The following is a 16415-nucleotide window of genomic DNA, read 5'->3' as shown; positions in this document are numbered from 1 at the left end:
GGCTAATAAAAAGAACTAGAACATTTCCCAATTTTGGCAGATTTATAACCAGTTATAATATGCCTAAGACAAACCACATTTGTTCACTAGGAGTTGAAAAGTAATCCAGGCCTGGCTAATTCTTGTCTAGAGGTTGATAAAGAATGAAACAATCCTAAAGAGCACAAAGAATAGTAATGAAGTCCCTTTTCCCTGCGAATCTCAAGTACACAGTGCCACCTACTGGGGAGAGTAAGGCCACCATTCACGACAAGGCTTTTTTGGTAAATGAATTATTTACCTGAGGCTGAAGCAAAGCAACCAGGGATGTGGGGAGACCAGATGGTGCTATAAATGACACTTTCGTGGCCTCTAAAGGTGCACAGAGACTTTCCAACAGTTGGATCCCACTACAAATAAATTAACAGATCAGTTTACTTAGACGTAAATTCAAGTTTATGTTTATATATACATATATATAATATACAATACAGCATATATGTATTTATTTTTTTATTAATGTTTATTTATTTTTGAGAGAGACAGAGTGCAAGTGGGGAGGGGCAGAGGGAGAGGAGACACAGAATCTGAAGCAGGCTCCAGGCTCCCAGCTGTCAGCACAGAGACCAATGCGGGGCTCGAACCCACAGACTGTGAGATCATGATCTGAGCCAAAGTCAGATGCTTAACCCACTGAGCTACCCAGGCATCCCTCTATAAATGTATTTACATATACACATGTAATATACATTCATATTTCAATTTTTTTAAGTTTATTTATTTTGAGAGAGAGAGAGAGACAGAGAGCGCATACAGGGGAGGGACAGAGACAGAGGGAGAGAGAGAGAATCCCAAGCAGGCTCTGCACTGTGAATTCACAAACCGTGAGGTCATGACCTAAGCCTAAGTGAGACACTTAACTGACTGAGCCGTCTAGGCACCCCTCAAAGATTTTTTACAGTCTATTTTTATATAAAGCAAAATGGTATTTAAGGGGCTAAAATAATTAATGCTGAGTTAATTGTTGTTAGTTCACAGACAAAAAATTAAAAATTTTTAAATTCTAACAAAGGCTTTAATACAGTTTTTTGAAAAGAAATTAGTTGTGCAATTGAAAAGATATAGAAGTATGTTCAAGAGAAGAAAAAAAATTCAACGGAAACTTTGGGGAAGAGAATATTGGTTTTAAATACAATGATTCTGACATACCAGTTTGACAGTTTGATCCCATGAGCCAGACACCACGAGCTGTTCACCTCTGGTCTGGCTCCAGTCAACACTATAGACCTAAAAACATTTTAATGTGTCATTTAGAAAGCAAAAGAGCATCAAGTTAAATATTACATTTTATCTCTTTAGAACAGCGATAGCCAGTTAGAACAACCAATTTACTTCATTGAAACATCAAATGAAGTCCTACAAATCTCCACCATGGTGTCTGAGAAATGGAAAGACCATTTTGTCCATTCCTCCAGACATATTCCTTATGATAAGATTCCATTCTAACAGAGTTCTACAGATTATTTCCCAACCTCCTTCACTAAAACAAATTATATATATTTTTAACCTATCGACAAATCACTGTTTGCAGCACCTTGTAGAAATGTCAAAGCAGATTAGAAAGCTAGTCATCTAAAAAAGCTTGCCAGGTCAGTGTCCATCAGATAGCATTAAAATTCAGTTAATAACGCTATCTGGCCTTTCTTAGAAAAAGCTTAGAGGAACCAGGTAATCCTTTCCAATCTCTTGGTAAACAGCTGTAGTTACCCAGTGCTGCTATTCTAATCTAGGCCTTACTGCTTTCAGTGAACCATTTCAAATGAACCATTTGAAAACTTATGGAAATATTTTTCATTCTGTCATTTTATACAACAGACATATACAGATCACTACTGTAAGCTAAGTTCAACAACATATATGCATAATTATTCTCTATTAAAGTAGTCCTGACATACACCCGAGTACATAGCACTAAAAGTGACCAGCCAGCAGATCCTTCTGAGTCTTAAAAATTCTAGCTACCATATTTATGTAGGAAGCAGGATATGCAGTTTGCTGGGGCTTAAATATGGGTTACCCATTCTCTGCTGTCTGGCACTATGCCTAGCCATGTTGGCACCTTAGTTTCAGAAAACAAAATTGGTAATACTGATCCTGTCTTTGTTTAAAACTTTAATATTTTTCTCATCACAGATTTTTTTGCAGTATTTCTGATTTTTTAAATTACTGCATTAAGATATTATTTGACTATTGAGTTGTTGGGGTCCTCCTTAATCATGTACCTAAAGTGAGTGCTTCACCCACCCTATTCTAGTCCTGGCCCTGCTGCTGTCCATATTCATGAAAAAGAGAGAAAATCAGTTGGAACACTGAAGAAACCACAATCCAGCAACAGAAGCAGCTCATAAAGAAGGGGCAACAAAAACCAAAGAGCTGCCATGGCCATCTGTTAGTTATGGATGGAAAAAGATAGGCTTGGAAGCAGTCATTGTGAGCTGAAGAGTTTGCTTTTATCCTCTAGGCCAGGGCATGGCACATTTCTTCTGTAGAGTAGTATATATATAGAGAGAGTATATATAGAGTGTGTATACATATATACACATTGGGCTTTATGGGCCATTTGGTCTGTCTTTCGGCCCAGTAGAGCACAAAAGTAGCCATAGCTGATACTTGATGAGTGGGCATAGCTGTGTTCCAATAAAACTTTATTTACAAATCAGATAGCAGGCTAGGTTGGGCCCTGTCCCATGAGTAGTAGTTTGCCAACTCCTACTCTAGGCTGATGTGAACAGTCAAAAATAACCACAATAGCAAACCTTTATTTAGCACCTGTTATGTGCCACATGTTGTCATAAGCATTTTACATATTTTATCTCATTTAATTTTTTTAATGTTTATTTCTTTTTGAGAGAGAGAGAGAGAGAGAGAGAGACAGACAGACAGAGCATGAGCAGGGGAGGGGCAGAGAGAGAGGGAGACAGAATCTGAAGCGGACTCCAGGCTCAGAGCTGTCAGCCCAGAGCCCGACGCGGGGCTCGAACCCACGGACTGTGAGATCAAGACCTGAGCCGAAGTCGGACACATACCTTACTGAGTCACCCAGGTGCCCCTATTTTATCTCATTTAATCTTCCCTTCTATGAAATTGATACTATAACAAGACCCAAAATGTATAAATAAACTCTTCAAATTCCTAAAGCTAGTTAAGTGACAGAGCTGAACTCTGAACCTCAGCAGCCTAACTGCAGAGTCCACCCTTAATCACTACGTGAGGCTGACTCTACATCATGCTACCTGAGGGCACTGTTGAATTGGAATGACGTGGGGCTGCGACATTAGGGAAGTAAAAGCCTGCCCTTACTAGTATCGCCCTTCGTGGGAGCCCAAACTGATCCCACTTTGTTTCCGTGAATTATCCAAGAACTTAAAGCCCTTGTCCACTGTCCACTTGGTGACCTCCCACTCATTTGTCAAGACTGGGCTCCACCACAGCCTTTATGAAATAAGCCTCACCTCGATAAAACCCTCCATGATTTAAATGTTTCCTTCCATGCACTCCAACAGCACCTTGCACCTACTTATAATTCAACATTTACCATATTTTACGACAACTTGTGTTAAATACCTACTAGATTCTGGAAGATCCGTCATGTGGGCAAAACCACCTTGTATGCCTATGCTTGTTGCAATATAATAAGCACTCAACAAATGGGAGTTAAAAGAGTTTATCCATCTGAATTTACCTTCACAATCTGCATCACTGCTAAGTAGTTATAAAGAGCTACTGTTTTCGTTTCAGAGGATAACTGAACAAATATAACTAAAAACTAAGATCAACGTCTCACACTCCACTGCCTCTACACATGTCCAGTATGACACGGGATTCGAAACCTTATGACTTCTTACCTTTTAAAACTGCAAAAGCCCCCATAGGGGAACCCAGCCCTAATGAGAACAAAAGATAGAAGGTAACCACGCTGACGGCGGTGTTGCTGCCAGCTGTCTTATCAGTCACACAACGAAGTGCAAGCAGTAGGACTCTAGGACAAAACTAGGGACAGGATCCCCAGGGTGATGTTGAAAGTGGGATAACACAAAAAGAAATAAAGGCAACCTCAAGGGGCGCCTGGGTAGCTCAGTCAGTTGGGCGTCTGACTTTGGCTCAGGTCATGATCTCGCGGTTGTGGGTTTGGGCCCCACGTCGGGCTCTGTGCTGACAGCTCGGAGCCTGGAGCCTGCTTCGGATTCTCTGTCTCCCTCTCTCTGCCCCTCCCCTGCTCGTGCTCTGTCTCTCTCTGTCTCTCTCTCTCTCTCACAAAAATAATAAATGTTTAAAAACATTTTTTAAAAAGGCAACTCAAAAAATATTTTATTTGACTGTATTTAAAATACTAGGATACAGGAAAGTAACTTAAAAAAACAAACAAACAAACAAACAAACTACAGTGAGGGGGGGGTGCCTGAGTGGCCCAGTTGTTTGGCTCAGATCATGATCTCACGGTTCACGAGATGGAGCCCCACATCGGGCTCTGTGCTGACAGCACAAACCTGCTTTGGATTCTCTCTCCCTCTCTCTCTGCCCCCCCCCCCACTTCGCTCACTCTCTCTCTTTCTCTCTCTCTCTCTGTTTCTCAAAATAAATAAATAAATATTAAAAATAATAATAATAAAACTACAGACATAAGTACAACATGGGTGCTGGGATGGAAAATTCAGCTTGATGCCCAGAAGAGAGGATCCAAGCAGGACCTTGAGGCCTGGCTAAAATGTCAATAGCAGAAAGCAGAAGTGAAAACAGTGATCAGAACTGCACCTCCCCCCCCCTCCACAAAGTCATATACAGGCATAGACAGCACCCAAGGGATCAGGACTAGGGAACACTGCCGGATAACACCAAGGTTTTGTGCCTGGGGACTATCAGTGGTGGTGGCATTAACAAAATGGGAAGACTGGAGGAAAGAAGATAATGTGTAATTTTGGACATACTGACTTTGAAGTGACAGCAAGACAGTCAAGTGGAAATGTCTAGTGGGAGCAGGGTTTGGGCATTAACCTCAGGCTCTGAAAAAAGTTTACAGTCAGAGAGATGTTTGAGAGAGAGTTGAAAAAGGATGAGTAGATTCCAATATCCCAACTTCAAGTTACCTCACTAATCTATTCAACAAGTATTTCTTAAGCACCTACTGTGTACAAGGCACAAGGGGAAGGGGAGTACAATGTTAGACAAGACAAAGCCTCAGTCCAGATGGGTCATATATTTTAGCAGAGGAAGATGGACTATAATTAAATAATTTCAGAATGCGATTTTAAAGGAAAGCTATGGAGCAAAATAAAGCAAAGGAAGGAGACTGGAAAACAATGTAGAATTAAGAGGTCACTTCTCAGTAGAGTGGTTAGGGAAGATCTCTCTGAGCAGGGACCTGCGTGCAGGAAAGACAGAACTCTGCACGTTTGAGAGGAAAGGCTCTGGCAGAAGACTAGGAAAAGACCCTGACGCAGGAAACAAGCTTGTCACGTCTGAGGAACAGAAAGGCCAACTAATTAGGAGAGACAGGATCCCAAAAGACCATAGTTCCAAGTTTGTACATAATTTCTCTTAAGAGGCTACAGCCATCAACTCCTCAGCTACCTACCACCTAGACCGTAGCATCCTTCAACTGCTCTTCCTATCCATCCTGGCTCACCTCCAATCCATTATCCGCATTGCATAAAAACACAAACGTCATTCCCCCACAGAAAGCCCTTCAATGGTATCATGCTCTGTGGCTCCTGCAACTTACCATCTTCACTCCACGTTGACATTCATCCATGCTGCTGCTTATTACCCAAAGGTCGAAATCATGCAAAACTATGAGTGATTTAGGGATGCATACATATGTAGTAAAACGAAAAAGAAAAGAAAACAGAAATAGAAATTCACAATTAGTGGTTACTTCTGGGAAGAGGGGAGGAAAGAAAAGAGGAGGAAGAAGGGTGGAATCAGAAAAAAGTAGATAGAAGATAGCATCTGTAAGCAGGGGCTCCAAAAGCATAGGTAATGTTTTATTTCTTAAGTTAGATGATGAATATGCAAGCATTCATTATACATGTTTACTTCTTACATATATTCATGTAAACATGAAATCTTTCATGGTAAATTTTTCAAAATCTTCAATGTCTTCCCACTGGTCTTAGCATAACAGCCAAAATGCTGACTTTTCCAGGCACACAGGCTCAGTACCCGCCCTTCAAGAGGGCACTTTCCTTTGCCTCTAACCCTATTCCTCTGGACTCTCTCTACCTGAATAGTTATCTTTTAAAGTTTATTTATTTATTTTGAGAGAGAGAGAGAGAGAGAGAGAGAGAGAGAGAGAGAGAGAGAGAGAGAGAATCCCAGGTAGCTCCGTGCTGCCAGAGTAGAGATAGATGTGAGGCTCGAACTCTCTAACCTGTAAGATCATGACCTGAGCAGAAATCAAGAGTCAGATGCTCCACTGACTGAGCCACCCAGGTGCCCCTCCACTTGAATAGTTAAATCCTACTCTCCCTTCAGACTTAAGGATGCCATCCTGGTCCCTTCCTGCAGACAAGATCCTCTCCTCTTGTAGCACTCCATACATTCACGGCACTTATCACATTATAAATTAGATAACCAGCAGCGTAAGCCTCCCTCCCTAGAGAGGACAAGGACTCCAGCAGGGCAAGGACCATTCCCAATTCACTCATCTTCCCCACTAGGCTTCACACAGTCCCTTGCAGACAGTAGGGTTAATCAAAGTTTCTAGAATGAATGAAGGCGCAGAGAAATCTGCATGAAGAGCACACCTCACATCAGTCCAGTCCTCCAACCTTTTCCTATTTCCAATTCCCCTGTCCACTCCCACTCAAACAGTGGACATGACTTAATGGCCCAATTAAGCATAAAAAAGAAGAGAGGAATGCAGTTGTGCTTTAAAAGCAGGGTCCTCTAAAGGCCTATCTTAAGTAATTACTCTCGGCAGTGATGAAGAAAATTGAGAAACTGCAAAAAGAAAAAAAAAAAAAAAACCACACTGAACAGTATTTTGCGTTGCTTTATGAAATCTGAACCTCATCAAAACCACAGTTTGAGAGGACAAATTTTATTACTGAAATCAATTCCCAAAGAGCTCGCTTTTAATCTACTGTATAGTGCTGCCCTTTTTAAGTTGGTCTATTTAATTAAAAATCATCAAATAAAAACTATGTCCAGAATGTTCATACTTATCTGTATCAATACAAAGGAAAGGGACACTGACTTTTAATTACTGAGCGATTAGAAAAGGCTACATATTTCTTTTAATGTGAAACAATTTTTTAAATTTATCATTATAGAAACATTAAAATGTGCATAAAAGAAAAAATATCATAATAAATCCCCAGGTATCTATCACATACTTTCCAGAATTATCAACATTTTGCCACCTTGCTTCATCTGTCCTGTTACTGACTGACTTACTGACTGACTGACTGACTGACTGCTGGAGTATTTTAACATCAGACCACTTCACTCATAAATACTTAAGCAGATAAGGATATTTTTCTTTTTTATATAAGCAGAAGGCCATTTTCACACCTAACAAGATGAATAACAGTTCCTTAATATCATCCAAAACTCAGTCCACATTCTTATTTCCCTGACTGTCTCAAAAATGTCTTTTTACAGGTGGTTTATTTGAATCAAAAACTAAACAAAATCCATATTTTACCCTTAGTTGTTACATCTCTTAGATCTAATCTAGGAAAGTCCTCCTCTCCCATCTTGTTTTCCCCACCCACCCTTCCCATGACATTTATAATTGTTGAAGAAACAAAGTTAATGGTCCCATAGAATCTTCTGCATTCTGGATTTGGCTAATTGTCTCTCCTGGTGTCAACATTTTCCTCTACTCCTCCCATTTCCTTTAAGTTAGAAGTTAGGTCTAGAGGTTTGGTTCAATTCAGTTCAATCTTATTTAAGCTTCCTATTACATTAGGTGTATAATTGCTGGCTGACCCACTTTTAGTGATCTCAAAATTGTTCAAAAGATGTATAAATATTAAATTAATGTTTTAGCATTCATAGCTAATCTTTGCCTACACTCATTATTTCATTATGGGCTACTAAATGGTGACTCTATAATTGTGCTATTCCTTCTGCATTTAATAGTCAGAATTCAGTTATGAGAAATTTTCCACATCAACCATTCAACTACCCCACAATAAAATTCACATCAGAAAGGCAGGATAAATGCCTTGATTCTTCATATTTGCTTATCAATTTTCAGAATGAGGCCATTGTCCTAGTAATCTTCAGTGATGACCAGCTGTTGTTTTTTAATGTTTACAACTCCATGTAATGGGTAGAAATATACATATAAGTGTGTATCTCTCTGTGTGTATAGTGTTCCAACTCATTGCTGTCATTCTTTTTGATGTTGAGATTGTCCATCATTGGCCACTGAGAGCCTTTTCAGGTTATCTGTTCCAAACGTCTAATGTGATCCCAGTGGACTTTCACAGTCTTCTGACACAAGAAGATGTTTTGGATTCACCTTGTACGTTTCCTGCCAGTCCTGGAATCAACTATTTCTCCAAAGATCCCCAGATCCTTTTAGTGGGAAATGGTATTTAGAGGCAACAATCTGGGCACTAGGGATATCACTGAGACTGAGTTGTCAATGCAGCTCAGTCTTTACAGTCCAAAGAACCAGAACAAATGGACTTTTTTAAACAGAGAAAAATAAATCATGAGTCTGTGCAGATACTTCCCAGTTTTAGGATTAAATGTCTCTATTTAACTTCTTTATTCTCATATTACTTTTCTCTTACATAAAAATTTTTGGTTTCTAATAACATAATTACTGGTATATGTGAACCTACATGATATGAGAGTTTCAAAATAACAATACTTATCTTTCTGAATGCAGTTTAAAACTTCCTTGCAACTCTTTTTGTTTATCAGAAATATCTTATTAGGCATGGACAATCACTAAACTGTATTTCTAAAGTCACTTGAAATAATTATTTTCAATACCTGGTTATAATGCCAATTTGATACATCACTAGATGAATGTGTTTTCTGCTTGTTTTCAATTTTTAGCAATTTTTTTTCCTTTTTAATTAAACAGTGATTTTTAACTTTGTAAAATATTTCAACTTTTCCAAGGCCAAAACTGTGATATAAATTATACTTGGAAAATTAGCCATCCTTGTCCTCTGCCTCCCCTGATATCTTCCCCACCCTTTTTAAAGGTAACCATTTTTATTGGCTTTGGATTCTCTTTCCATTGTTTCTTTTTGAAATATATGCAGATATATATATAAAATTCCTCCCTGTCTCACATTACATTTACATAAAATGTAAATTCTACATATATTTAAACAGCTCTGCCAATAATTCAATAGGATAATTTCATAGACTATCAGATTATAGCTAAACTAAAAAAAAATTTCTAGTTTCACATGATTTAAAATTATCAAATAAGATTGCATCATTCTCCTACGTAAGTTTCCTACTAGATCTAAATTAGGAGATATGGGATTCTAATTTCTAGATATGATTCACTCACCAACCTGCTTTAGAGACAGGCACAGTGTTTGAGACCCACAATGAGTGTATGACAGAGAGACTACATATATAGTAGCCATATTCATGCGTGAAGGTCATTCTTGACCCAAAAATATTCCATCACAGTTTCCATCTATTTAAAACTATCACTTTCTCTTCTTTAAAAAGTTTTAAAGCTTTGAGGTTACCACTTCACAAGGTAAATCAAAAGATGCATTTTATTATGTAGTTTTTAAAATCTCCATTTTGAATCTACAACCCTCAAAATATTAGACAATATACATAATAAGGTCATCAGAACTGAATGCCTATGAAGTTAAAGCAGTGGCTTCTAAACACTACTGTACATTGGAATAATCTGGGAATCTAAATCATGCCGATTGATGGCTGGCTCCAACCACCATGAAGATTTTTAAAAGGTCCCTACGTGATTCTATATGTGGCAAAGTTTGAAAACCACTGAGTTAAGACAAGCACTTTCTACTTTGTTTTCATTTCAAATAGTAAAATTTAGTACCTAAATTACAGTCTAGTCATACCTAGCATCTGGAAAAGTTGGATTAAGTGGAAAATGGCTAATACTTACACATCCGTGTATGTCCTGTTGTCTGCCCATACTGTGTGGCCCCAAATCTACAAAATTAATCCATCTCTCCCCTGAATATTCAAAGCATCCAGTGCAACCCCAACCAGGCATTTAAGGCCCATCAGGATATAGCCCTTCCCCACCTTTCCCGCCTCATCTCCCACCATTCCCACACAGACACTCTGCTCTAGTCACACCAAAGGACCTGTGACTGCCTTGAACATGTCATGCTCTTTCACAGATCTGCACCTGTGAGATGCTCTTTTCTACTAAAACTGCCCTCTTCCCCTTGGGCTGCCAGTGAATTCCTGTTAACTGTCCAAGACTCAGCTCAAATGGCATCTCTTTTGTGACGGTCCTTGGTTTCTCTATCTGCACCTTCTAGACACTTCTTTTCAACATGATCACATTGTATTAGTTTGCTTGCATGTCCCAGATCTACTACCAGAGATTAGCACCTGAGTCTTATTCATATTTGCAACTTTGAAGACTAGCACATGCCTGGCACAAAACATGTGCTACCAGTATGGACAGATCTAGCTTTTTAAATACAAGTTAAAACTTTAAAATACTAAACAAAGTAAAAAAAAAAAAAAAACAGAAAAACAAAAAAAAGTGAATGCTTTTCAAACATAGTAGTGAAAAGTAGTGAAGGATATTACATCCTATTCATAGTAAAATCCAACAAGACTCACTGACACATAACTGGAAATTATTTTTCCCCATAATCACAATTCTATGGGGGAGGGGATGCTTTAAATTTATTCTAAATTTTAAGAAAAATCTTATTTCAGTAACCTAATCCAGAAAAAATGGCTAAGCATGACTAAATACACACAAGGAAATATATCAAGTTCAATTGTGTCCCGGAAGAAAGGAAGAAATGAAGGAACGGAGGGAGGGAGGGAAAAAGGAAAGAAAGATAGATCCCTTCAGCTGACAAGTCTGTTGTTCCATTTTAAACATAAATGCAATTTCTAAAGGGAACAAACTGGTATTAAATGCATTGACTCATTGTCATTCTGCATTAATATTTTTTATGGGCATCCATCATTGTAAACTTTTCAGCTTCTATCATATCACAAGAGTCAATCATTGATTTTTTAAATTTTTAAAAAAATTTCTTTAATGTTTATTTATTTTTGAGGGGGGTGGCGAGGAGGGGCAGAGAGAGTAGGGGACACAGAATGCGAGGCAGGCTCCAAGCTCTGAGCTGTCAGCACACAGCCCGATGCGAGGCTCAAACTCACGAACTGTGAGATCACGATCTGGGCCAAAGTTGGATATTTAACCAATTGAGCCACCCAGGCACTCCATTCATTGATTTTCTTAAAGTAAGCAAGGTCTTAACCACATGGCACATTTTTACTACAAAATGTATAGCTAAATACACTTCCTCCACAATGAAATACAAATAGCTGCATCCTTAGTTCAAAGGTAAGTTTTCATAACCAAGAACTTGAAGTGGGTCAAATCTTTTTTCAAAAAAGGTAAGCAAATTGATAAGCCTATTATTTGACAATGAAGACAAATGTTAACTATTTTTCAAAAATTGTAATGAGCACATTGAGAACTAGATGTTGATGTAAACCTTAAATTGAGTATATGTCACCTTGAATGTCACTCCTAACCCACTCTCTTAACACTCTGGAATCTTCACACAACTAATCCTTTTATCACAAACGACTAATATTCTTGCATTTAACAAGCATCCTTTGAAGGCCTTCTATGGGCCAGGTACTGTGCTAGACACAAATCTGAAAGTAAAATTGAAAGATCTACGGCTACCTTGAGGGAAATTTTGAAACATTTTAGGCAAAACACCGTAAGGGAATGTCTTTCCCATCACATTCATTAAAAATACCTTTGTAGTTTTATATGACTGAAAACCAAACTATTTTCTTTTTTTTTTTAATTTATTTATTTACATTCAAGTTAGTTAACATACCGTGTAGTACTGGTTTCAGGAGCAGAACCCAGTGATTCATCACCTCACACCTGTCAGAATGGCTAAAATGAACAACTCAGGCAACGACAGATGTTGGCGAGGATGCAGAGAAAGGGGAACCCTTTTGCGCTGTTGGTGGGAGAGCAGACTGGTGCAGCCGCTCTGGAAAACAGTATGGAGGTTCCTCAAGAAAATGAAACCTAGAACTACCCGGCGACCCAGCAATGGCACTACTAGGTATTTATCTAAAGGATATGAAAACCAAACTATCTTCTGTGCTACCCGTATACATACACACAGAACCTAGATACATGAACTGGTTGAGATTTCAAATTTCTTCAGTAAGCTCTGTCTCATAATCTGCATTTGATGCTCTTGCTCCACTATATTCTGAAAATCCCTAGGAACCTTACTGCGGCCCTAAAGGCGATCTTGTGACGCCTTGGTGAAAAGTCTGCCTACTTCCTCCTTCAGGCGGTATAGGGCAAGCACGCCCTACAGCGGGAAGAAAGAGATGGGCCTCTTCTGGAGGAAACAGCGCTACAGCATACCTACTACTGGGGGCGTTTGTACTGCCTAAGAAGAAGCTTGACCTTTCCTTCTTTCTTAGCTCCTTAGGGCAAGATGTACTTAATGTCGGAATAATCAAATAACAAATGACATCTACCATATGCAAGAAACACTAACGCTTAAACTTCCAGTCCCCTTGTTTCCACCCCCAAATGGATTTCATCTAAAACAAAACCAATCAGCCCAGAAAGACTTGCCTTCCTACCTCCTGAGTGTGTTCCTTGTAGACCTGCAGTGGTCCTGCGGCTTTGGCCGTGTCCCAGAGCTGCAGCGAGCCATCGCCGCTACAGGTGACCAGGACGTGTTCGTTGTTCTCACTCCAGGTCACGTCAAACAAACCATCGTTCCAGTCAAAGCTACACCAGGAAAAGTAAAATTAAAAAAATCTGGTTGCACAGGCAGCTGAACATAAAATAGGAACCATAATTTTACAGTCTTTCAAGTTTATCACATATTTTAACACCCATTATCTCACATGGTCTTCACAACTATGGAAGAGAAATAGCGCTAGAACTTGACAGACCCAGAAATGAGTTCAGAGATGTGACAGGAACATCCCAGGTCACACAGCAAGAAAACTGTGGAGCTGGATTAAAATTCGGTCTCCCATTTAGAAATTTGGCGCTATTTATGAGGCCAGGACGCCATACCTGGGTGCTCACTGTTTTGTGTTTTTTTGGGGGTTTTTTGTGTGGTTCACAGGAGGGAGCAGCAAGCACTTCACAATACTAATTTAGACCAAGAATTTCAACTTCCCACATAAAATTTCGCCTGAGCTGTGAGCAGGTCATGATCTCATGACAGAGTTTCCTTTCCTTTCTCTGACATTGACTAACCCAGATGGAGGTGTTAATGAGTCCAACAGTCAAGACAGCCATAGAAACAAGAAACGGAAAGCAGTGCTAGATAACTCACAAAATGGATAATTAGCTCCTGAATGAATTAACCCAAACTATGTGAAGAAGACAGCAACGTTAGAAACGCCACACAGTATACTAACTAGTTTACATTTTTTTATGTTTAACTTTTCTACTTTATAAATGAACACTAAGAGACAAGGGCTTTAGAAGAAAAATGACATAATCACAGTTTACTGGCAAAAATAAGTTCTATATATGCACATGCTGAAGTTTCTTTTCTACCACAAATTTAAAAATGAAAAAATATTTTACTGATCAAAAAGATTCAAAATCTAATTATATTAAGGCTTTGGTAGCAAAAGAGAATACCTGTAAGTTTAATCATTAGAGCCACCTTACCTTCTAAAAAGTCTAAGCCCAGATTCATTTTGATCCAATATTAGAAGGGTTCCACAGCCTAAGGAGAAAAAAAAAAAAAAATCAAGATCATGCTTTTGAACTTGCCAGGGAACAGCTAAGGTGAAGGGTGGGGGGGGGGGGAGGTTGCTGAGGAATGAGTACCTAATTTTACTACCACAAATTTCTCCCTAAAGTTATTGAGACCGTGTATATAAACTGATCAGGACTGTGCGCTCCATTCCTGTTTTTCTATATTGCACCTCAACCATGAAATATTAAACTCATCTCACCTATGCTTGGGATCCAGACACACCCCTAAATGGGGGCGGGGGGAGATATCTGAATTAATATTCTATGGCCAGACAGGCTGCCAGGCACATAAACCTCCCAAACAGGTGTCATAATCCCTATTTCCAGGCAAGAAACCTTTGGCTTACAGATTCCAGAAGCTCTGCTCCTTCTTACTGCATCACACTGCCTTGCTAATAAATCTGAAATACATTCAGCATGGGATTTTAAAACAAAATACCTGGTGGAATTTACCACATACTAGATGGTAAAGTGCTGAGTAGGTTAGTTATCTACCCAAAATGAATTATTTTTCTAAGGGACAAGCATATTTTAAAAGATGTATTTGTCATATAGACTGAGGGAGGAAAAACACTCAATTTAAACAGGATTAAAAAAAAAAAAAACACCTCCTTGTAAGTTTTACAAAGGATTTAATTTAAAGTATCAAACTCATGAGTTTCAACCTAACTGGTGGGTAAGTATTGTAAACTTGAACGTACCAGTGCAAGCAATAAGAGCTAAGTGGTGAAAATATAAGTAAATATTTCTTGCCTTCTGAATTTTAGAAATCATACCATTTTTTTTTCCGCCCTAGGGCCAAAGAAAAACAACTATCAAAAGCTGACGTTATGCAATGAATTATTTCACAGAGCTTCTGCGCATAAATAACAGATAAGCTTTAAGTTAAAAGAAGAAATTTTAAGAATGGAATCCCGCCTTCCAGTCTAGTCCTTGAAAAGAGACAGTGAACTTGGGGTCCCTGGGTGGCTCAGTTGGTTAAGCATCCCACTTAGGTCATGATCTCCCGGTTTACGCCCTATATGGGGCTCTGCACTGACAGCACAGAACCTGCTTATAGGATCCTCAGTCTCCCTCTCTCTCTCTGCCCCCACCCCTGCTCAGAGGCGCGCTCTCTCTCTCTCTCTCTCTCTCTCGAAAATAAACATTACAAAAGAGAGAGACAGAAAGAGAGCGCGCACGAGTTAACTTGAACCTCCAACTACTTGCAAATGTGTGCATTCCTCCTGAGACAACAAGAGGTAGGGGCAGAACTTGATCAATTTCATGATGGCAATTGTGGGGAGACTCCAAGCGTCCGCTCAAGGCCATCCTTCTTACGACCCACAGCCTGGATGCAGACTGTGAGGAAGGTGGACCCATAAGCAATGTACTCAGGTGACCCTGCAGACCGTCCCCTTACAAGTGCTGTCGGTCGCGTCCGAATGGCCGGAGGGGTCACATCCGCTGAGCCTGCTCAAGGCAGGAAGTGTGTGCCTGGGGGTGGGGGTGGGGGGTCAGGTGGAGGTGGAGGAGGTGCGCTAAGGAATAAGGGTATGGGCCAGCAGGCACCTCCCAGATGCTACTTCCGCAACGTAACCGAAAGGATCATAGACCCAGACCCACTCCCCACAATGGACAAAGGAGGAAGCCAGAATTCGCGCGCTCCTCGGCTCCCCCTGGTGTACACTTGTGGCACTGTCTACTGTCGGAAGTGCTTTCCCACCACAGGGTGAAGCTGGGGTTCGGCTGGAACCCGCCCCCGCCCCGGCGGCGCTGCGCGGCCTCACCCGCGATGCCATAGTGCTGCGCGGCGGCGCAGGCCAGCCGGCCCGGCAGGTACGGGGAAAACTCGGCCGCATAGCCATGGCGGCCCGGCACCCGCAGCGTCCGCACCGCTCCGACGCGCGCCCCGCTCATCCCGCCCGCCGCTTCTGGGCCTCGCCGCCCTGGCGCTGCCACAGCCGTTTCGGATCAGAGGCGGACAGTCCCGCCTCGCCAAATTAGAGACCCAGGAAGACGAGGCGGAAGTGAGGACACCCAGTGCCCTGAATGCTGGATTTCGATTGGTCCGGAAAGGAAAGGGCTCTGACTCCGACGGAGTCCATCTTTGTTTTGGGCAAAACAAAGTGATTTGCGCCACCTATCTTGTACTAGACCTAACAAGGCAGTGTGATTGTAGGGTTAGGTGACAACTTTTGTTTTAGCATGTTAGCCTTTACTGCGCGTTTTGGGGGTTTTATTTATTCCTTGTGATTTTGGAAGACTGGCATCAGGAGGTATTTCTGATGATTATAAAATAAGACAAGTTAGGGGCGCCTGGGTGGGTCAGTCGGTTAGGCGGCCGACTGCGGCTCAGGTCGTGATCTCGCGGTCCGTGAATTCGAGCCCCGCGTTGGGCTCTGTGCTGACAGCTCAGAGCCTGGAGCCTGTTTCAGATTCTGTGTCTCCCTCTCTC

The 16415-nt window shown here is 40.6% G+C and overlaps 1 protein-coding gene across 1 annotated transcript in view; it reads right to left on the bottom strand.

The window, feature by feature from the left end:
* Positions 1 to 15974, bottom strand: part of PEX7 (peroxisomal biogenesis factor 7) — a 77048-nt gene extending 61074 nt beyond the window's left edge. Inside the window, exons 1-5 of the mRNA XM_042987208.1 lie at positions 15748 to 15974; positions 13889 to 13946; positions 12835 to 12985; positions 1189 to 1266; positions 281 to 389 (exon numbers count right to left, since the gene is read on the bottom strand). Of these exons, the coding sequence (XP_042843142.1) occupies positions 281 to 389; positions 1189 to 1266; positions 12835 to 12985; positions 13889 to 13946; positions 15748 to 15877 (526 nt within the window). The 5' untranslated portion in view covers positions 15878 to 15974. The remainder of the gene's footprint in view (positions 1 to 280; positions 390 to 1188; positions 1267 to 12834; positions 12986 to 13888; positions 13947 to 15747) is intronic.
* Positions 15975 to 16415: the final 441 nt, after the last annotated feature.

Source organism: Panthera tigris, chromosome B2, assembly GCF_018350195.1.
Source record: "Panthera tigris isolate Pti1 chromosome B2, P.tigris_Pti1_mat1.1, whole genome shotgun sequence".
Taxonomy (NCBI): domain Eukaryota; kingdom Metazoa; phylum Chordata; class Mammalia; order Carnivora; family Felidae; genus Panthera; species Panthera tigris.
The sequence above is the reverse complement of the archived record's forward strand: the minus strand, read 5'-3'. Positions and strand labels throughout refer to the sequence as shown.